The following is a 23,118-nucleotide window of genomic DNA, read 5'->3' as shown; positions in this document are numbered from 1 at the left end:
ATAATCGCCCCGATTGTCCAAATAATTTAGTTGATGGCGCTTCTGCCTTGTACATGATGTGAAATGCATCACTGAATTCAGTCAAAACTGATCACCGGGCTATATAGTTAAATCCTGAGCATCCAACTCAAAGGTAAACTGAGCCCCCATTGTAATCAGGAGCCAACACTTCACATGCTCTTCTCCACAAGATTGCTGACGAGAGACGATCTGACGAAAATCATCACAGATGATTTAAGACAATACATGAATGATGACTGACAACTACTGCTGTCAAGTGAGGGGCTTCTTCTGAAGCCCGATTAAGGAAGACGCAAGCTGATGATGAAACAAGTGCATACTGATGGAAATGGACAAAGACACATGTCAACATGGAAGGAGAAAAGAAAAAAAATGAAAAATGCAGTCTTACCTTGTGGTCATAAGGGTTGTAGGAGTGAAAGAGTTGAGATAGTTCTTTTGTCCGTTGTTTCTTCTGTGATTGAAAAGAAAAAAAATGAAAAACAAGGAATGCAATGTCAAGATAAAGATAAACAAAACATATGTAATCTACAAGTGGAATGCAACATTAATTAACTCAAACCCGAAGAACATTGGCTTTGGTATCCGACCTGATTCAAGATGTGAAAATCATTGGCGACAGTTTGGGCTTGTGCTTACAGCTTTGACAACAACTATGTTGAATATTAATATTGGAGACTTAACCTTAAAATTGTTCCACTCCAGTAGGCTAGTCCTGTTTAATGTAAGGCAATAAACATGGCATATGGTGTAAAGACGTAAGACATGCAATTCATCTTGACTTATTAACTTATGGGTCACTTCAGCCGATGGGAGAAAAATCATTACGGCTAACAGCAACGCCTGCAGTAATCCATTTACTTTGTAAAATATGAAATGAAGACAAAGGAAGAGAGATGGAGAATTTTGACAACCAGTCATATCAGAAAGCTTTTTTTTTCCAATTAAATTTATGCTCAGTCCAGCCGTAACCTTTGCAATGTGTAAGAAGACGCACAGGCATGAGAAGTGAGTGTTTGATACACAGCACTTGTTAATGCAATCAGTGACGTGACGCTGACACAGTTACAAAGAGACGTAATTAGCCCACTGATTAGGCCATGCCTGGCTGAGGGGGAAAGGCTGTATGGACTTGCCGCTATTGCTACAAGGAACTTTGTAATCATTTCCAATTCTTTCTCTAGGTTTATTCCACTCAATTCTGATCGGTAAAGGGTTGAGCTCGTGTCCTCAGGCTTACTTCCGTACACAGGCAGCAAAAAGCCCAACAGGTTGCTCTGCTTCAACGTGCAGTCATCACTGTAGCTTCAACAAACATGATATCATTTTGGGTTTTTGGGGTAGTTTTTTTTGGTAGTAAGAGGGGACTTAATTTTTATAGTATACAAGTATATTAAGGATCATTTTCCAGGGTAGTCGAATGAATTTGTGTCAAATCTGTTATTCCACCAACATTATCCTGCAAGACGCAACTATTTCATCACCTCATCACACCTCAGTGTACCCCCTACATTCCTCTGTTCACACATTTCTTCAACCCAATGACCACTCCCAATCTTTTCCTAATGATTTGCTCCCTAAAGTCTCAAACTGCAATCTGAGAACCATTTTCCATGGTCTACATCTGAGTTTCTTTGGCTTTTACCTAAATCCCTCTAGCACTCTCAGTCAAGGGGTTTGCCACATTGACGCAAAACCTCTCTCTGTCTCTCTCTCTCTCTTCCCAATCTTGTCTTTGGGTTTCCATGTATCCCTCGGTACCTCACTTGTTCCTCATCTGCTATATTTCCCCACAGGATGGGAGCACTCGTACTTATTCACTCTTCACTCTCTCCCCCTGACTCTCCAACCCTCTCCCCCACCCCTTAGTTGATGGATCTCACTATACATGCCTGGAGCATCTTAGGTGAGAGCATGCCTCTCATCATCACTCCTTAGAACCATTCTGTCTACTTCTACACCCCACTCTCGACCCCCATACGTCGTGTGTGTGTGTGTGTGTGTGTGTGTGTGTGTGTGTGTGTGTGTGTGTGTGTGTGTGTGTGTGTGTGTGCGTGTGTGCGTGTGTGCGCACGCACAAAACCACAACAGAGATGTGACCGCAGGTTAGGATTTCTCAATCCCCAAGCAGTTTACATACACGCAAACGTGCACGCGTACACACATACGTGCACACCCCCCACACATACACTAAAGTTGCTGGATGCATTTGAAATGGACTAATAAAATTAACAAATAAAATACCTATTCTAGAAACAGAACTTGATGGAATGATAAACTGAGGAAAAACTGAATGTACTGATTGGGTGTGCAACAATGAACTAAGCATCAAAGATGACCAAGTTCTGAAATCATAAAGATTCTTCTTCTTAATGTCATCTTCAAAAGAGTAATGCAAGATTGTCATGTGCAGACTTCAGCATTACACATGTTCAATTAACCTCGTTGCTCCAGGTAGGAGAGGTCAGCCTGGCTTGATTATGCATGATACTTTGTTCTAATGTTGAAATGAATGCATGACTTTCATGTTCGAATACACCATTTTCCATCAAATGGATGGTTTAAGATTAACACATTTTTCATTTCAAAATCACAGATATCAGCCCACATTTGCGCCAACATGTCAGTAACGTTAATGCACAATTGCCAAGTTCTAATAATGTAATAGAATCGGCTGCTTGAGTGTGTATGTGTGTGCTGTCTTTAAACCAGAAAACTTAATCTAGCATGCCGTCAATGTTGTACAGTATCAGTGGCAACCCAACAATGCAAAGCCAATGTGTCAACGCGTCTTTGCCATCAGCTTGACGGGAAATGATAGTTGTTACCATGACGTCCATCTGTTGTTGCCACTAGAGACAGATGCTGTGACTAACAGGAAGTGACTTTTCATGGATGCCTACACGGACAGAGTGGCACACACATGGTTGCGATAACTCTAAAACCTCCTTATTTTATGAACATCACGGTACATGCATGTGTGAAGATGTTTCTGTTTTGTGAGCGCACATTTTGTGCATTTTCTGAATGAAGAAATTGGCCTTGGTCTTTGATAACTTTAACAACTAAACAAAGGCTCAATTATTTTCACCTATGAAAAGAGCTACATCAACTAGCTTTGTAATTGATGAACAGTTTCCAGTTTCAAAGAAATCCCAGATAACCGCAGCACATTGCAACTTCATCTGCTGTCCGAGCATGTGAAATGTTGTTGCCCATCCTTGAAATATTACAAGTTGAAATGGGAATTGCCATTACAGTGCACACTACAGAAAATGATGTCATGAAATTATCGTGCCTGGGCATGTTTAGTTCCATACGGTTTAGTTGGGTGATGGTATGCAAGAGGTGCTGGGACATTTGGATTCCTGCAAGCATAGACAGTGTTCGGGAGCCTATCCCAGGCGTTTTCGGGCAGTAGGCGGGGTACACCCTGAACCGGTTGCCAGCCAATCTCAGGGCACACAGAGACGGGCAACCATCCACACTCACACCAACACCTAGGAACAATTTAGAGTGTTCAATCAGCCTGCCATGCATGTTTTAGGAATGTGGGAGGAAACCGGAGTACCCAGAGAAAACCCACGCAGGCCCGGGGAGAACATGCAAACGCCACACAGGGAGGCCGGAGCTGGAATTGAAGCCAGTACCTCTGCACTGTGAGGTTGACGCACTAATCACTGGGCCGCCCATAAATGGGTACCTTTCTGAGTAAATAAGTAAGTAACTAAATAAATAAATAACTTTGGACTGAAACGATTGGCAAAAACGACACTCCAAGGTATCAGCTACAAAGCCCTAAAGTAAAGAGAGTTTACTTCAACAACGATATTGTTTATTATTGTGGTTGTAGTTTCTAATGTGATAAGTCACTACACCGTGTGATGAGACATTGCAAGTTAGCAAACCCCAGTACATAGACGATTAATAAAGTGATTACACGCAGCATCTCACGGGGAGCGCGCTATAATAATGTGTGTGCTTCAAAACACTGAACAGCAAAGCAATTTGGTTACAATTCTCTATAGAGAGTTTAGGGTAAACAAATAACTCGAAGATTAAATTAAAGCACAAAGATTGGAATGAAGCATTCCTTTTGGATGCATGTTAAATTGTCTCACTTCAACGATGAGTTCCCTGCTACAACTTACAGCCATGGAATGGCGGCCTTGCAGAGATTTCGAGATGGCGAAGAAGAGTTTTTGCCACATTTAAATATGAGCATGTAAAAGTGAAATGTGAAGAAAAAAAAGAAAACATGGGCTACGTCATGCCTTCAAACTCATTAATCATGTGCATGTCCTACATGACCCCAGACAGCAACTTCAGCATCACCTCACACTTAATTCTTGTTGCCTCTGGTCAAGTATTATTGGGTCCCGTGATATTCATTACGGAGGAAGACTTTGCGTTTGGGACAGTGTTTGCATTTGCATCATGGCGTCGATGAATGATAGCAACACTCTAGGATTGTTGCTCCCAGTAGCTGGCCAGGTGTTTCACTTTGAGGGCAGCTGCACCAAGGCCTCGTGGGTAATGGAGTCCTTAAGCAATTACAATCTGGGGAAATTAAAAATACAGTCCCAACAGAGCAACTAATCTCTTTCACCATCACTTCTTTTTCTGCTCTCACTCGCTTCGGCAGCTGCTCGCTGGAAACCCTTTCTGGCATTGAGACAGCCCAACGCACACACAGACTCCATTCAGCAAGTCCATTTATCAAGGCTAAGTTCCGGTCACCTGGGATTGATTATGGAGATCCCAGCTAATAGCATTCACGTCCTTATATTCTCTACAAGCTCCCAACTCTCCCTCCATCCCTGTGGTCTTATTTTCCTTCCATCTGCTTCTGCTCTACTCTTCATGTGGCTTTCTCTCATATATCACAGACTACAATAGGCAATAACTTACAGATAGCACTAAGCACCTGGACCTCCTCACAGCTGGACCGTCTCTAACTCTCGTGTGTTTTCTTTGCTTCCCTAATTAGTCAGTTGGCCTAGACCACTGGCCCAAGACATCGGCCTTTGCTGATTACCCGAGTTCATCACCGGTTGCCTTTTCATGTGCAGTTAACATTAAACAAAACAGATCGATCAGCTCTGTTGAGTTCGTTCTCGCGGTGCCAATATCGCAGCTAATCATCTCGCAATGCACACAAAAAAAGCAACCTCTCGTCTGATATATGTTTTGACATGACTCCATTCTGAACTGAAATGATATTTATTGACCCAAGCCCTGACCTAAATAAGAACATTCTGCAACATTTCTGTTTTGAAAGGGTGAGGCAAATTTGTTTGGATACACCGCCTCGTCCTGTTGATTTGTTTCTATCCACTTACTAAATAAACTACATGGATGGAAATAACAATAAACACACAAAAAAAAACCCCAACAACTAAAAACCAGTATTGTCTACTGTTAAATGTTCATGGAGCAGGCAATCCATTCGCTGGCACACATCATGCAAGCCAGCTACAAATCGCCAATGACCCCCCAGCTAATTGATGTGAACTTTCAGCTAATACATTTGACAGATGAACAAAGATGGTGAGCGCTATCGAAGGGCACAGTGCCACTCCAAAGCTCAATGGCTGCTTCCCCAGTTCGTATTCTTTTCATTCTAGTTCCAAATCCATTTTTTTACTCGCTTTCTCTCCTTCTTCTCCATCCATCCATCCCTCCTTCCCTCCCTCCCTCGGCTATTCAGCACAGTAGTGTTCCAGACAAACCATCTGGTCCACTTTATTAATGACTGACCCTTCACGGCCTCGACGTCGCCTAGCTGCCACCAAAGCGTTCGAGTGAGTGTGTATTAGTGTGCATGTGTGTAAGAGCAGGTGCATGCTAACAATTATATTATTTTATTTTTTTGCAGGTTTGCCCAACAGAAGCAGGTGTAACACGAACACCATGGTTTTACTCTTGTCACATAGTGTTAAGAATGCACTTAAAAAAGAAAAACGGTTGAAAAAAAGTATTTGCCAGGCTTCCCATTGCTATGAAGGAAGCCATTGTACAAAGCAATTGTATTTAAATGTATGTAAATAATATTTTCAAATGATCCATTCATGAAAAACAAGCAACTGAATGAAACAAAGTTTGGAAAAAGTCTCATGTATTATAGAGGGTTTCTACAAGCGCGGGCATATTTCCACTGTCTAACTTTCAGTCGTGTTCTCTGGAAGAAGGGTGTGAAAGGATGCCTGCTTACATCCAACCCTTGACAATAAGATTCGGATGAGACCGATCCGACAGAAAGAAAAGCGAGCAGAAAAAGATAAGAAGCAGTGCAGCTGTGCAGTTGCCTGGGGATTGATCCCTCTAAGACGCACTCAGCGTCTCCTCGGAGAATCAAGTGAAGGGGAGGGGCACAAAGGGAATGACTTATGAAGACGCTCCACATGAAAGAGATGTGTCAACACTTTGATGGTAAAGAGTGAGAGAGTGTAAATGTGAGAGACCATGGAACATATAACATGGAAGGTGTAGCACAGGAGGTCACACTCGAGAAAAAATGTCAAAGAAGCTTCAGAGTGTCAGAAGAAAATAACAATGGAAAAAATAAAATCACAGTTGTGTCAACTATTGGACACATACTTAACATGTCGTCTCCCGAACATTCCTCCAAAGTGACTTTGGATCACTGATGTCAATTTGATGTCGATCTGATCATCACAATCTGATGTCTCATGATATTGGTGGGCGGGTGACACAAACCAATTAGTATTAACGTGTACCATGTGTTTTGTAACAATAACATGGTTTTGAAATTTTGCTTCAGAAGAAGCAGATGTGGGCTCAGGGGATTTCATTCCCAAGAAAAGTAGCACCTTACAGAGCGTTTCAAGTCAAGTCAAGTCAACAGGATTTATAGACCACTTTCAAACAGCCATCGCTGCATACAAAGTGCTGTACATGGAGGAATTTAACATGCACAATAAACAGTGAGACAGTAAGAGTTTCAGGTTTGAGCCAGCAGATGTCAGGGATGCCAAATGTTCCGATTTCTCCGTATTTTGTTCCAGTTGCCATATCTTCCACTGTTACAGATTAGTTGAAAAAATCATCAACATAGGCAAGTGTGTACCCTAAATTGACAGGAACAGCCCAAAAGCTACATGAGCTATTTTTAGCTTGGGGGCCATCAGATGCCCATGGGCACCATGTTGGTGACCCTTGATCAACAGTACATGCCAATAATGAAGACATTTTAAGAACCTCACTTAAAGTATGTAATTTATGACACAAATGTCGGCTCTTTAGTAGTATATTTTATTTTATTTTTCAAGAAGTGATTTCAGGGAAGACTAGCAGGGGAATTTTGTTGCCAGAGGAGACCTTCCTACTTTTAAAGACAACTACAGACAACTACTATGCACGCTTCTAATTGCCACGGGATTTCCTTTCTGTTTTTTCTTTTTTATGGTTTCAACCAAAATGTTTCTGACCTGTTGAAGTAATTCACTACAGTTTATACTCGGCAAATGGAATCCAACCATTGGCTGCCACCATTGGACAAGTACAGCGTTTTTTTTTGGGTGTCTTGTCTGTGAAATTCAGGTCTGTAAACTACCGTATTGATAAACAGATGCCTGTAGACGAATGGATTGCATCTGACAACAGCACAACATTTATGTATTTTTGCGATCGCGAGGGATACAGTGAACACAAAGGAATTGAACGAATTTCATCCCATCAAACTTAAAATCTACTCATTGTCGCCAGCTGACATGAACCGCTTCCAATAACATGGCTGTAAACGGAGGGACCTCATTCACTAAAACAGTTTCGTGTGTTTTGTGTTCAGCGTCCTTTCCAACCTCTCCATTTTAATAATTTGTCATTTTAATTTTTGTTCAAACAAGACAATGTAGGTCTGAGCAGAATAATTCTCATATTGCTTTGATAAAACCACAGGATATCATATTCATCACATTAACACAATGTACAAACTATTTAATAATATAAAAATGATATCAAATGCGCTTATCTTTACCAAATACATGGTGCCCATTTGTACATACAGTACACAAATATTATGATTTATTGACATGTTAGAAACATTTTACCCCATCCTTTTGCTTCCAAGCTTTCTTCACCTGTGTAACTCAACATGAGAAAAGAGCACGAGAGAGAAACAAATGTTGTGCACTGGGTTAGATTTCTCTGATACAAAGCTAAGGTAGGGAGAAGTAATTTGTTATTGTTGTTGTTTTTTTCTTTCTTTTTTTAAATTGGTGTGCCAGTGTCCACATGTAGCAAACCACTGTTTTAAAGCGTCGTTGGTAGCAATTCTAAAATTCTATTGAGTTTTATCACGGCTGCAAGACCTGTCGTGTTTGGGACAGGTGCTTGACTGATAGATGCCTCATTCCGTCACCTCCAGTCTTAGAATACGCTAATCCAAAATAAATCCATCCACTTAGTTTCCACTTGGAAGACACTTGGAACTCACGACGAGGGTTTAACACTGAGAGTAAGACGTACGCATTAATATTTGGTACCTTCAAATGACGACTTGATATACAGTATATACACACATGTGGGTTTGTCTTTTGATAGCTTTTGGGATTAGTAATATTAGAATCTGTATAGAAGTTATAGAGAGACGACAGAACTGGAGCAGGAGTTGGGGATTTTAAATGACAAGAGGCAGGCATGTGTTTCCTCTTTACCCACGCAGCCAAATTTGTTGAAGTGTGTAATTCTAATTCCTGTACGTGCACATGCGAGGAGGAAAAGTCCAACCTGAAATAAGTCACTATTATAAGTTAGAAACACGTCACTCCTCAAATTGGAAACGTCAAAGTACTTGAGGTTTGGATTCACGTTGGAATACCGGTATTTATTTATTCATTTATTTTATGTGGTAGCTTTTACAGTGTACATTTCAAAATTCAGTTGTGCGGTACTTGAATGAGAAACCTTGTGTTGTTCTTGCGTTGTTGCCGTATACCAGAAGCTCAAGGAAAACGACGATCAGATTTAGAATGGATCGTCACTCCTTCACATCTCCCAACTGGCTACAAGAAATCGCTGTTTTGTACGTTTAATGAATAATTGAGCAGTAGCTCGTGACGAATCTGCAGACAGGAAACACAATTGCTGGAGTGACTTTGCAAAATTGACTGACGCGCCCTCTTCTAGTACAACCACAGAGAACAATTTACAGGTACAGATGTTTCCAGGTGTCCATCTATCGCCAGGCTATGCTTGTACGCTCACCCTAACACGATTTAAGTGAATGGAATTACTTTTTTTAAGTGGCACGCTTCAGCTTAGAGCCAACACACATTTCACATCCCACGTGCAGTTTTTCTTTTTCTTTTTCAAATGCTGAGAGGATAGTTTCAGCATAGAATCTAATCTGTCTCATCTCTTTCCTTGCCCTGGAAAACTAATTAGTATTTATCATTGGAGATATTAGGTCCAATATTTTAGTGACTAATACATATAATTTATGCGAAAGTAAAAGGAAAGAGCCGCCCCATGGAAATTATAATGCTGAAATGATGCATACGGATCCAGAAAAAAAATGCCCAACATTTGAATGGTTAAAATGAATGACTGTATTGTCTCCTTGTGTGCACTGACCACATGTGGAGGCACTTGATCCATCTTGGCGGCTGGTGTCCCAGGTCTGGGGTAGAACTGATTGATGAAGAGACTGGGGAATCGATAACATTTCACCAGGTCTATAGTTTCGCTGAAGTCTTCCTCCGTCTCGCCGGGAAAGCCACAGATTATATCTGTCGCTATTGTTACACCTGGGACCCTGCGAGAGAGACAGAGACAAAGAGTGTGAAATGCTAACTGCAGTGTACAATGGGAAGCGAAAAACTTTCAAGCTCCAAAGACCACGTCCCCCTTTCAGAATCTTCCCAATATCTTACATGTGACGCTTGTATGTAGGGAAGTAAACAATATTCTGACCTCAAGCCCATCAGACGCCTTGGAGATTAATTTGAAGAGTGTTTACAAGCCAGGAAATAGGAAATAACATATATTACAGAACACATCTGACACCACAATTGCAGAACACGAGATAAATGGCTTTGCTTGGGACACGTCCTACCACTGCTGCTTGATAAATTTTCTATTGGAGAAAAATGTAGATGAGGTTTGTGATAGACCAACATTTTGCCATCGCCATAAAACTAGAAAAGATTCATCAGAAAGGCAGGGCTGGTCCCCATGGACTCATTCAGCCCATCAAAACCTGATTTGGAAACCTTTAGCGAATTGGTTGCTATTGATTATTGATCTGCTTGCTCACTGGATTAATTAATTGGCCGGGAAAAGGGAATATGTGAATTGATTTGCTCTCAATATTGTGTTTGCATTGGCGAGTGTTGGAGAGCATGTGTAAGAAACTCAAGGCCAGGTAATCAGAGAATCCCCTCACCCTGCAAAATAAATAAATTAATGAAATAAATCAGCTTTCTCGAGTGCACACTTGACATTACAGTTTTAATGTATGCTGTTTTCACATGTTGCTATACAGTTTTAATGATTAGCTGAAATCCCTGAGGTGTTTGGCCTCACGCCTGACGGCTAAATCAGTTGTCAATTACCACAAAAGGGCAAAATTAGCAAGAGGAGACCTCGGACAAAAACAATGTTCAGAAGAAAAAAAAGTTAGTACTGTCCCGATCTGGTCACGCGACGGGAAATTGGACCAATCACGGTCTGACGCCGCTGTCTTAAACATGACACTTCAGCATCGGTAAACAATTAAAAATGTCGTAGTAGTAAAACACCTTGTCGGCAATGCTTTATGCTGGCAGGGTTGTTCTTCATATAAAAAGGCAAACATTTTCAGCAGGTTGGCAACACCTGTTACTGCACAAAGAGAAAAGTTCAGATTTTAGTTCGTATTCTTAGGGCAGGATATTTGAATATACGGTAGTTTGTTTGCAGAGCAATGGCATGCTATGAAAAGACGATACGGTGAAACCTTGATTGAACGGACTACTAGGATGGAGGGGGGTCGTCCGTTCAAGATGATTTTCCATTCATTTTAAGAGATTATTCAAGGCCCCAAAACACCCAATAGAGTACAACATTATTATTGGTACATTCTGTGGCCTAAAAGCATACAGTAAAGGATAGCATTTTTGTAAATAAATAAAAAAGATTTATTCGAACGTAAGGGCGGCCCGGTAGTCCAGTGGTTAGCGCGTCGGCTTCACAGTGCAGAGGTACCGGGTTCGATTCCAGCTCCGGCCTCCCTGTGTGGAGTTTGCATGTTCTCCCCGGGCCTGCGTGGGTTTTCTCCGGGTGCTCCGGTTTCCTCCCACATTCCAAAAATATGCATGGCAGGCTGATTGAACACTCCAAATTGTCCCTAGGCGTGAGTGTGAGCGTGGATGGTTGTTTGTCTATGTGTGCCCTGCGATTGGCTGGCAACCGATTCAGGGTGTCCCCCGCCTACTGCCCGGAGACGGCTGGGATGGGCTCCAGCGCCCCCCGCGACCCTAGTGAGGATCAAGCGGTACGGAAGATGAATATTCGAACGTAAGTTAGTGGTGCTTTAATGTGTGTAGCTGGTCGCTTTTATGAGGCGTGAGGTTGGAGTGCTTCCTTTTTCACCTCCGTTATGATTGGATGCCACGATGACGGGCTTGACAAAAAAAAAAAAAAAAAAAAAACAGCATACTGTCCCACAATCTGTATAGCATGTTTGAGAGATGTGTAAACAACAAGCACATGATATACGATATGATATAGATATGAATATGAATATGCAAATACAACACACCCATTTTGAGCTGTGCGGCTACAGTGCCAGACTGTTTTATTCAAATGAAAAAATATATATACACAAGACAATTGAGACAAATTAGATGTGCCCTTGTTTTCTTCTTAATGTATTGCTCAGGTCTCGAATCAGAATGTTGACTTAGGAGACTTATAAGATTTATGGGAGATTTTTGGGCATACCAGCATCCTGAATTTGATTTGGAGGCATTTCCTTCATTCGTGCAAATACTGTAGTATCCATTTAAAAATGACTGTAATCATTCTGATGACAAACAAGGTAAACGATTGACTACAAGCTGTATTAAATGACCCTGTATTGAAATGATGTTTATATTTTAACACAAAGTTAAAACAAACAAACAAAAAACTGAGAAAAAAATAAGTTAATCTAAACTATTGATCAACGCCATTTGGAGATTGAGAAAAAGACATTCAGTGTAAAAAAAAAAAAAAAAAAAAAAACAAGAGAGCTGCTCAGTCAACATCTTCGATCATCACTGATATTAACTTCCTGCATCTGCAACCCCTTGATAATCCCTGACCTATTGATGAGTTCCAATTGGCTAATGACCATTCATATTAACCAATGGCCTTCAGGCGCAATCATCCTTGACCTCTGAGATTTAACTGATAACTTCCTGAATGAAAGGAAAATAAAATGCGGAAGGGAAAAGTGAAAATAAATGTGTCAAGTGAGCATTATTTCTTTATGAATATATAAATAAACATACAGAGTGAGGGTACTAAACCGCGAGTATGCGTGGTTCCACTCTACTAATATGTAAAACATGCCAATGTGTAGTGTGCATACACACATACGTACATACAGCACATAAATACAGTGCACTCCGCTTAATAGAACACCATTGGGCCGAAGCGCTTCTGTTCTACTAAGCGGAGTTTCTATTAACGGGAGATGGTCATCAGACACGTCGACGACCAAGTTATGCACGCAGAAAAACCCCTGCTGACGAGTTAGAAGAGATATTTCGACTGTGGACGTCCATATCTTTAATCAAACAACACTGCTTCAGTCAAACATCTCAAATCACGAGAAAAATTTCGTTACTTTTGTCTGGAAACAGGAGTCCGTAATTTTGCGGTTGACTTCCCTCTCAATGCGCTGGATAAGAGGGAAGTCCTGGAAACCGCGGACGTACCTTCTGAGAATCCGGCAATGCATCGTATCGTCTGAGTATGTCCTTCTTATCCGCAGGTGATAGCCCTCGTCTCTTGAATGAAGTTGAAGCCATTGTGACGTGCGTGTGTCTGTGTGGAGTGACGCGTGCTACCTGTTATACGGCTAGAACTACACATTACGCAACATTGTATGGCGTAATCGTAGGCGCAACAGCATAGCAGTGGTATCGCGTTTTCTCGCGATAGTGGTATCGCGATTGCTACACTTCGAAAACCACTAGTTTACAATTTTCATTGCTTACGGCCTGTTCTATTAGGCGGAGATCTGTTCTACTAAGCGGAGTATCTTTATAGGAAATTGCATTAGGCAAATCCGTTCCAGAGCCTTTTGCTCTATTAAGCGGATTACTCTATTAACCGGAGTTCTATTAAGCGGAGTGCACTGTATACACAAATGTGTATTAGGGCTCTGCAATTATTTATTTACATATTGTCTCATATACATTATTATCAGGATATTTTGCAGTTGTTGTTTTCTTTTTTTACTTTTTTAAAGGCCAGTTTTGCAAGCAACTGTTCTGAAATCCTTAGAAGCAAGAGAGCAATTTAACATCCCAGATATGCACCGGTAAATTAAGGAAAAAGTGGACCGGCATGTAAATTCCAAGGTATATTCACATTTTATTTTATTTTTAGCCAGCAGTACAATAAATGCAACCGAATATATTTTGTCGAACACGGTGAACCACTTTCTTGAGTGAGTATTTGCAGATATGGAAATATACACATCGAGCCCTCTCAGGGATATATCGAAGATGCCTTGAAATGTGGACACGATAATTGTCAAGTTATGAAGATATTACAAATGTGCATCATCTTGGATACATAGTTTCACATTACCTTTACATTATTATTGCATAATAATGTTCACATACATAATATTAACGTTATTATTACATAATGTTTATGTACTGCACATAATATTACATTTCACATTAACACAATGTACAAACTATTTAATAATATACAAATGATCAAGACAGGCAAATGGCTTGCTAACAACAACACTCTTCATGGTCGCTAATTCAAATATGGCAAATAAACCTGTGAGAAAAAAAAAAATCCCTCTAGAGTGCATAGAATGTAGAAAAATAGAGCAGTGCACCGGTTTGTCATCGCTCAGTATTTTAAGAGGTGTTAAAAAAAAAAAAACTGCACACAGAGATATTGAAGACACGGATTGTAAATGGGATCACTTATGCCGACACATACCTTCTTCACATTGTTGCCACTTTCCGTGTTTATTATGAATACTTGGCTGGTTTTACCATGTTCCAAATCACCTGAATAACAATGAAGCTGCGAGTGATTGCTGCTTTGCTTGCATCCAGTGGCCTCACCGCTGGAAGCAGCTGAACTGCTACTGCTATGTAACATTAGTGCATATGTGGCAACACGAACGTGTGCTGGCAGCAGTGAATGTCAGGCTCTGTTTTCATTCAAATTTGTCAAATAAGTATCAAGTACAACTTTATTGTCAAATGTGCTGTATACAGCACAGATGCAATTTCTTCTCTCAAACAGTCAAGATATACAATAACAACAATTATTTATGAAGTTAGCGGAAAAGAAACCTTTGAGTCAACGTGCATATCACACACACCATGTGATTAACCTTTTCCTACGCTCTGAATTGAATATGGCATACCACTCACTTAGTTTTACTGTTTGAAGCTTTCTACCATTTTTGTTCCTGATTTATTGCTTTATTGTTGTATATATGATAGTTGCTCCATGTACAGCACTTTGCACACAGCGATGGTTGTTTTAAAGTGCTCTATAAATACAGTTGAGTTGAGTTAATGACATTTAACAGCATCTGAATCATGAATAATACCTTTGTTCTTCCACATGGTACTGATTAGCAATTTTATTAGCGAGAAGGTAACAGAATTACATGTATACAGTATATGCAGAAACATAGTCGAACGACGGATTGGTTGAATCAATATTAACTTAAATGACTATTTTCTGTCTGCAGGCTTCTTTTAAATGATTTAGTCAAAGCCCCCGAATGCTTTTGGTGTTTTCAATGTACCCACAGAGTTGTATGTTCTATTAGCTTTATATATGGCTTGTAGGACCAATACAATTTTACATCAAACTAAAATCTCAGTTTCTCAATTATTTCAGAATAGTTATCATAAATAAATAGATTATAAATTAGTTGTGATTACTGATATGTAATGTTCTTGTCACTGGAGCATATGAGCGTATTGCTTCAAGCTATCATAATCAATGGGATGGGAAGTACATAAAATGAATTAATTAACATGCATATTTCGCTTTTCTTTCTTTCATTTTTTTAAAATCACCAAGGGGAGTTGTTTCATTTCCTGTTTGTAGCCTTTGGTGGTGGGGGGAGGTTGCATTCTGCAGCCAGTGTGACATTATTTTACAAAGCGCATTCACACCATCGATGGACAAAAACGTACAAATCCGGCCAAAATGTAAAACAGCACACGGAGATGGAATACTGTAAGAAATATGTGCAAATTGACTTCAGTGGATTAGGTAGAGGCTGAAAAAAGAAGAAGAAAAAAAGCATACAACACGCTGTCATTTTGACACCTTTGTTTCTCCCAGATCTGAGGGTGACAAAGTTGTGATATGAGATCATAATGAACGAGGACCGCATTTGTACACTCCTTGTTAAAGTGAGATAGAGAGGAATATAGCTTGTTATTGCTCAACTTTCAAAACCAGAGGGGGAGAAAAAGAGAAATGGAGGTAATGATACCAAGACAAGGGTGGAAATCAGGACACACGCCATATGAGTTTCCAGCTTCAGTTTACTTTCAATTAAGTTAATAGGTTGCTATTTTAAAACTGGCAAAGCAACTTCGATGAGGGAATAAACTTTGCCAGTGTACTTTCAATAGCACTACATGACATTTACAGTTGAAACCAGATGTTGACATACACTCTATAAAAAGACATAAAATCAGACTAAACTTTTCTCGTTTTAGGTCAATCAGCATTACCAAGATTGTCTTTTTGATAGACGCCAGGAGAACTGACAGGATGTCTTGAAAATCAGAAGTTTACCTATTCAAAGTGTGTAGCAGACGAGAAATTAACAATAAGGCTTTCTCTGCTGTGCGTGCACGCGCACACACACGTACGCACACACACGTCAAGTCTTATAAAACAGGTGTGCTGCAGCACATACATATACAACATTACTCATCATAAATCAAGTATTTCACAGCAAGCACTGGCAAAATAAAACACATGGCTTAACTCTGGAAGAGATGGGGTGGCATGTTGGTAGTCTTTTGGAGGCTTGAATTTCAGAAGTGCTGCTTCTAAACGAACTAAATTGTTGTGGCGCTGTATCAAATGTGTAATTGTTATTATTTAATCGCGCAAGGTGTGTTATTTTTTTGCTCACCTCCAAGCATGTGTTCAGCCATGATCACCTTATTTGAATTCAAAACTTTAATATTATTTATGAAATACAAAATCACACACTTCCATGATGGGTGTGTCAGATGTCTGGACGAGAGAATCAGCGTATCTTTCAAGTGTGCAAACCAGGCAGAAAAAAAAACGATTATCTAAAAAAAATAAAACAACAAAAATATGTTCATTATTAGGGGAAATGTCATATTCTCTTTTAAGTACAGTATTCATAATTGCTCGGCAACTAACCACATGTATATATTTTATCCAAATACTTGATTATTCACCTGACTTATTTGATAGCTGCTGCCCTAATTATTAAATTAAATAAGAGGCAGTCTATAAAATGTTCTCCGAAGGGCATATTAAAAAGTAGGCATCATTTATTCAAGTTACCCACTTGATTAATAACTCACAATACCTTGGCATAAAGATATAAAAATACGATAGCGATTCGGCAGCAGCTTGCTACTGGCTAACAATAGAGGCTTAGGTTAGCAGTTGATTGCACTGCTCCGACTTCAGCTCTGTCTGGCAGGACATCACACATCACAAATATTATGCTACATGCACAACAAATCCGTTACGAGCATTTCTGGCTGTGCGATTCAATTAAAGTCAATGTAGTTCGTGTGGTGGGGCTCGTTTGCGTGTGGGGCATTTGGAGCGGCTATTCGCCGAAGTTATTCACCAATCAATCTTCGGTATGTACTACGTCACTCACAGCATCCTGGAAACTTTCGAGATTTTCCGCCAAGTTTCTTGGCGAGAGTCACCACATTTGAGAGCACAATGGAGAAGATTCTTGTCACCCCGAGCTGTACAATTTGGCTAGCTATCAGTAACGTGACAAAAATAAACGTGAGCTTGCTTGGCGTTTGGTGAGCGAGGATATTGGCATACATGGTATGCATTTTATTATTTTTTACAACTGTTGAATCCATACACGACAGAGTGTGGCATTTTGCCGTTTGTTTTTCTTCCACAACAAGTACAGAACTACATTATCAACAACTTTGTTCTCCGTGGCTCTTACCAAAATGGCTGGTACAACCCGCCCTTCTTCTTTGTTGTGTTAGAATTCAGTCAAAGCGTCACCAAGAACTCCCGCGGCCAAACGCTCGCGAATAAAGCGAAGCGGAAAGCCCGCACAGGATTTGGTGTGCACATACCATTAAAGTTTGCCACTTCCTACGTATGATTTTGCACTGCCAAAGCACATTCCAACATAAGTGTCCACTTTGAAGAACATTTCTCATAACTGCTTCACAATAATCCTACCAATTAAGAGGAAATTCTTGAGTCATTAAAGATATTTAAGTACCAGTGCCACCCGTTATTGACAGAAGAATCTGGCCATAAGAAATGGAAGTCTATTAATTAAATCGTTAATCACACCATCTTTCTCCATCTGCCTAGAAAAGGCTGAATAAAAGCCTAAAAAAACATACACTATTATCTTCTGCCTATTTATTATGAACTCATTGTTTGCTGAGGCTCTTGTGTGTGTATTCGTTTCCATACACTCAGTCATCCACTTCATCATATATTCAAACTGTGTGTATGCGGATACAAGCATGTTTACTCAACAGATGCCTGCGAGCGGGTCCCCTATGATAAGATAAAGACAGGACCACCGGGACAGAAAAACTCGAAAAAATATGAAAAGAAGAAAATAAGGATGGCGTGGAGCTATAAAAAATTGAATTGAAAAATTGAGATTGAAAGGTGAGTGAAAGAGACAATCTGGGAAGGTAAATGTTTACAGATTCATCTATCGGGAAGAGAGCACGCTACCCCTCAGTGCTGCATTGTGTCTTATCTGAAATGTTAATTTGTGCCACAGTGAGGCTACTTTAGTGTCAGAGATGGACAATGAAGAGAGCGATTGAGAGGCTTGTAAAATTGCAGCCTTGAGGTAGTGCCAGGAAAAAAAAAACCCTCAGATCATCGGACATGTTAACTACAGTGTAACGACATAAGAAGCAGCTAAGTGGCCCGAGGGGACCTGTCATAGTCAGGGTTGAAGACAGTAGCCATAACAATTGTCTTTACGATGCGAACATGCCAACCACGAACAATTTGATTTCACAAAATCCTGTTTTCAGCATCCATGAAAGTGGTGACAGAGACATAAGTTAACAAGTGCACAGCTGTTCCAATTTACAAAGAGACTTGCTTTATAGGAAGAAAGTTCTCACTAAAGTTCTTAGGAAGACCATACTTGCCGAGTGCATGAGAACGGACTCTGCGTTTTTCATATTGAGAAAGGGTCAATAAACTGTAGCGGTCACTCAATTATTTTTCCTTTCCCATTATCACTATTATTAAAGGGATAGACCTTCAGGCAAAATAATGGACAGATTAATCGATGATTTAATAAAATTTTATTTGCACCCCTAGATTAAGATTACTGCTGATTATTTACTTTTATCCAGAACTCATAACTTTGTAAAACGAATCAATCCATGTGCTCCAGATACAAACAACTGGTCTACTCTATGTGCAGATAGTGGAATGTTAACTGTGGCTCGTTGCTTTCAGTAAACACAAACCATTTGTCTGGAAACCTGCAGTGCAAAATAACCTCGGTGCTTGTGTGCAGTAAGTCATTTGTAAAGATCAAGGGAGAGCCACATGAATAATGTTCCCACTGGAGTCATCAGTAAACTTTATCATTTAATGAAAGGGCCTGAGCAGAACTGCAGTTCAATGGAGCTCGTGCGCACATGCAGAGACACGCATGCCCAATTTCTCAAAACACGCAAGACCAAAAGAACCAACGGACAGACAGACAATGTGTGCATGCAGAGAGCATTCTGCCAGCCTGTCGTCTTTGCACTTTCAACTTCAAATCAATCAAACCTTTGCCGACATGCTTTCCGTGCTGCACTGATCCAACCTGGCCAGGATGAATGACAAAAACGTGTATGAGCCATATGGTTGTTTATCTCAGAGAGAATTAATCTGCTATTTTTTTGCCAAAAATATGGGAAATCCCACACATCCCAGTTTTAAAAGGGGTAATGGACAAAAGAGAAAGTCAACTTCTGAATGACTTAACTTAATCAAAATGAAGGTTTTAGAGCGGACTTGCATCTGAGTGAAATGCCATGGTATAGGGCCGTTTATAGAAAATAAATATGAGTGAAACGTGTTAGGTCACAAAGAACAAAAGTCGATGGTTCACTGCAGTCAAAAGAGCCCATGAACATGACGAAAATGCTACTATGCTATTCATGAAGAAGAGTGAACTTTTGTAGCAGTAGTTTTATGACTAACTGGTTGAAAAATGAAAAATATTACATTTTTGATAACGTATAAATCACAAGAATGTTCAGATCCCTTTTACCCTACAAGCAGCCCGGATGGAAAGAGAGAGACAGACAGACGGACACAGATGGACGGACAGAGAGACAGACGGAGGGAAATCAACTTTACAAGAGAGTGTTGAAATTGCATCTGGTAAAAGTGCATTCCTAAGGCCTAAATAGCTTAGCAGGTAATCGTGACTTAACACCTGCAAGCTTGCTTTGGCGGCACAGTTCCCTTCCCCAGGAGACAACAGAATAAAGGAACGCAGAAAAACAAACGTAAGCAACGAAGTGGCAATGACGCGTGGCGCAATGCCGTCCGTCAGTTGCACTCAAGCTCAGTGGTCACAAACCACATGAGTCAGACAAACACGCACGTGCCAAAGTCCTTGCACGCAAACTGTGTGGCTGACATGATGAGAGTGAGAGACCGGCGGGTGAGTCACCCAGTGAAACTTGACAGTGCTGTTCGACGTATCAGCTGTTTTGGTGTGTTTCAACAAGTGCACACCTAAAGATTGTTTACCTGCTAATATGATGTTGCAATGCTGGACCTCACATAGATTTTGAGTTGAAATGAAACATGAAATGACACGACAGAGTGTGTGTGTGAGTATGCATTTTGAAGAGTAACCAAGAAGCAATGTCATTAGGTCACATTTAGGCATGTACACATGACTTTTGCAACTACTTTCAGCACCCATGTTGAATAACACACTGTATATGCATGTTGGTATGACTCCTATTGAAAATTTTAAAGCAGCATATGACATTGGTGTAGATTAACTGGTAATCAGAGTTGAAACACACAAGATTTGTAAAAAGTGTGAGTCCCATTATTTGGGATGAACACAGGAGACGAATTACCATTACAACATAAAATCAGGCAGTACAAAGGTACATTTTCTTTCTCACTGATGAATTGAGACGCCATATGGAGTAATCTTAGAATAGTGAAGATGCACCAAATTAGCATTCAACACACAACTTCTCTCAATAGGAGTGTGGGCTTGACAACAGAAATGACAGGTAATGGGTGTCTGTGAAGAGAAAAATCAATTACACTACTTAATGAATGAATTAGTTCTGGTAATTAAAGCTTGAAGTCTCTACTCTCTGAGTGTGCGGACAAATACAACGGCTCGGCATGGAAACATCACACTTGTTTTCAGGTGAACAATTGTACTTTCACGACGTGGTAACATGTAGCATGCAGACTTGGGCTGTAAATATCGAGTACTGTACTTTTGGAGTCGATTATTCTATTGATTAATCGGATACAACAATTTAGCATTTAGGTATAAATCAAAAGACATTTTTCAACAATAATGTTGACCAATTTTTGTCATTAAAAACTAAATGATGAAGTAACAACACACATGAGAGATTGTTGTACTCACCATCATTTCTGACAATAATTCAGTTACTGGTATGGTCTTTGTTTTCACGTTTTTAAATGTCTTATTTTGGATTGTGGCTTTTGTGACGCTGAGAGCGCATTGAACATGGAAGCTTTCAGTCTTTACATTGCTTTGTGTCGTGCGGTGGCAAGGGAGCAAAATAATTGAGGGCTAAATTGCTGAGAATTCCCGCCAGTGAAACCGGGCCAGACCTGCCTTATTTGCTGCTCTTGTTTCGCGCCAGCCTTCCCTCCACATGTTCCGCTCTATTTTTTCTCTCTCTCTCTCTTTCTCCTATCTTATCACTACTTTTTCACTTCTTATTTTCTTCCCGGGCCCCCAGGGAGAGTGACGCCCCTCCTGCATGCTATGCCGGTGAAACATTAGCCTCATCTGATACCTTAAACCTGAAAGAGTGTGACCAGTAAACCAATGAAGGCATGTCATCAGCAACGCTCACGAGCGCGCGCACACAAACACACACTCGCACAAAGGAGTCACGCTACGACTGCATGCGTCCTCTGGAAACACAGGGAGGCTTGATATCATCCTGTCACTCCTTCTGACTAATAGAGATGACTAACACGTGAACACACACAGACGCTACACAAACACAACCATCTTGGAGCCGTTTGGAGCCAGTCACTACACTCAAGAGACAGACTGGCAGACAGAAACACATACACACACATGCAACATTTATCAACACGTTCAATCAACAGTCAACAGCATCAACTCTGCAGACAGTTTGACACTGCAAACAATAATGTCAAACTTGGTGTTTAGCTGACTGCTGTTTGGTATCTAGGAATGTGACAAATAAAATGAGAAGAGAGAAATCACGTCTCCATTGTTTTGACACGACTGGGAATGAGGTTTGGTTCAACGTTTTCGGTGAATGCTGTTGTTGTAACTACAATGCATGACGTCAAGTGAAAACACCATAAAAGCAGTGCCCACGAAATTACAGGTTTACAAGCTGCATATATTACAGATACCGCTCACACTGCCGGACACAGTAGTGTGCACAAAGTGAGATTAATTGATGATATCAAGCTAGTACACATGGGGGGCATTCAATAAGAGTGTGAGTATTCCCGAATGTTCTTTTTATGTTACTGCTGTGTTTACGCTAAAGTCACGGGTTATTGAGATTTCAAAATGATTACAATTGCGATGCTAAATTCCATGAGCTGCTATCCATTCTCCCAGAAAGTTAGGCTAGCAGGCTTTTGTTAGTGGAATGAAACTACCGGTAGTAGAGATGCTGTGTTGAAAAAACAAAGAAGCAAGAACACGTTCATGCCCCTCATTTAGTGAACTTTGAGCTACTTAAATTGAGGTAGGGCAAAATCTGTATAAATATGACGTGAGAAAAACTGCCAACCTCACGATAGGAAGCTAGGTTGTATGACTTTTCCTGAAGGGGGAAAAATGCTAGCGTCACAACGACAGAATTATTCCTTTTTCAGCCTGAAAAAGGGGTGTGCTTGAGCTTGATTTGAAATGTATTCACAGGAAATATATAGATTTTTTTTTATTAAAAAGTTGCTCAGAATAGTTGACAGTGTGACGGCCCTAAGTTTGGCAAAACGGGCCAAATTTTTGTTTCATTAAACCATCAAGGTTAAAGCTTATTTGCAGTTGAGGGTGAAAATTTTACGATGCACTCCAGAAACATGACGGAGTATAGCATACGTGAAAAGAACACAAACACTGCCACAAGCGATCTCAAAACTCTAGTAATCTTGTTTTTTCTTTTTTTAATCAATTGAAATTGTGTCTTCACACATTTTTCATGAAAAAAGCAGTCTCATACAATGAAGGGAAATGCATCAATCATGTTTTTGAAACATCCAACATCCTAAAACAAAAGAAGAAAAAAAGCCAAAGCAAATACCGGTAACCAAATCCCACATGCAGATTGAAAGGAGAAGGCTAAATTCCCAGAGGTCACGTCGAAGGTTAAGAGTCACTGTTTCAGTCACTGAGTCTCACATATTAATCACATG

General features: G+C 40.3%; 2 protein-coding genes across 2 annotated transcripts in view; one reads left to right on the top strand and one right to left on the bottom strand.

Moving 5' to 3' along the window:
- LOC127600853 (F-actin-uncapping protein LRRC16A-like) overlaps positions 1-23,118 on the top strand; it is a 692,893-nt gene that overhangs the window by 266,666 nt on the left and 403,109 nt on the right. The window lies entirely within an intron of this gene.
- cdkal1 (CDK5 regulatory subunit associated protein 1-like 1) overlaps positions 1-23,118 on the bottom strand; it is a 183,149-nt gene that overhangs the window by 41,212 nt on the left and 118,819 nt on the right. Inside the window, exons 11-12 of the mRNA XM_052065753.1 lie at positions 9,619-9,799; positions 413-475 (exon numbers count right to left, since the gene is read on the bottom strand). Of these exons, the coding sequence (XP_051921713.1) occupies positions 413-475; positions 9,619-9,799 (244 nt within the window). The remainder of the gene's footprint in view (positions 1-412; positions 476-9,618; positions 9,800-23,118) is intronic.

Source organism: Hippocampus zosterae, chromosome 5 (genome assembly GCF_025434085.1).
Source record: "Hippocampus zosterae strain Florida chromosome 5, ASM2543408v3, whole genome shotgun sequence".
In the NCBI taxonomy this organism is placed as follows: domain Eukaryota; kingdom Metazoa; phylum Chordata; class Actinopteri; order Syngnathiformes; family Syngnathidae; genus Hippocampus; species Hippocampus zosterae.
Note: the sequence above shows the minus strand (reverse complement) of the source record. Positions and strands in the feature narration are given on the sequence as shown.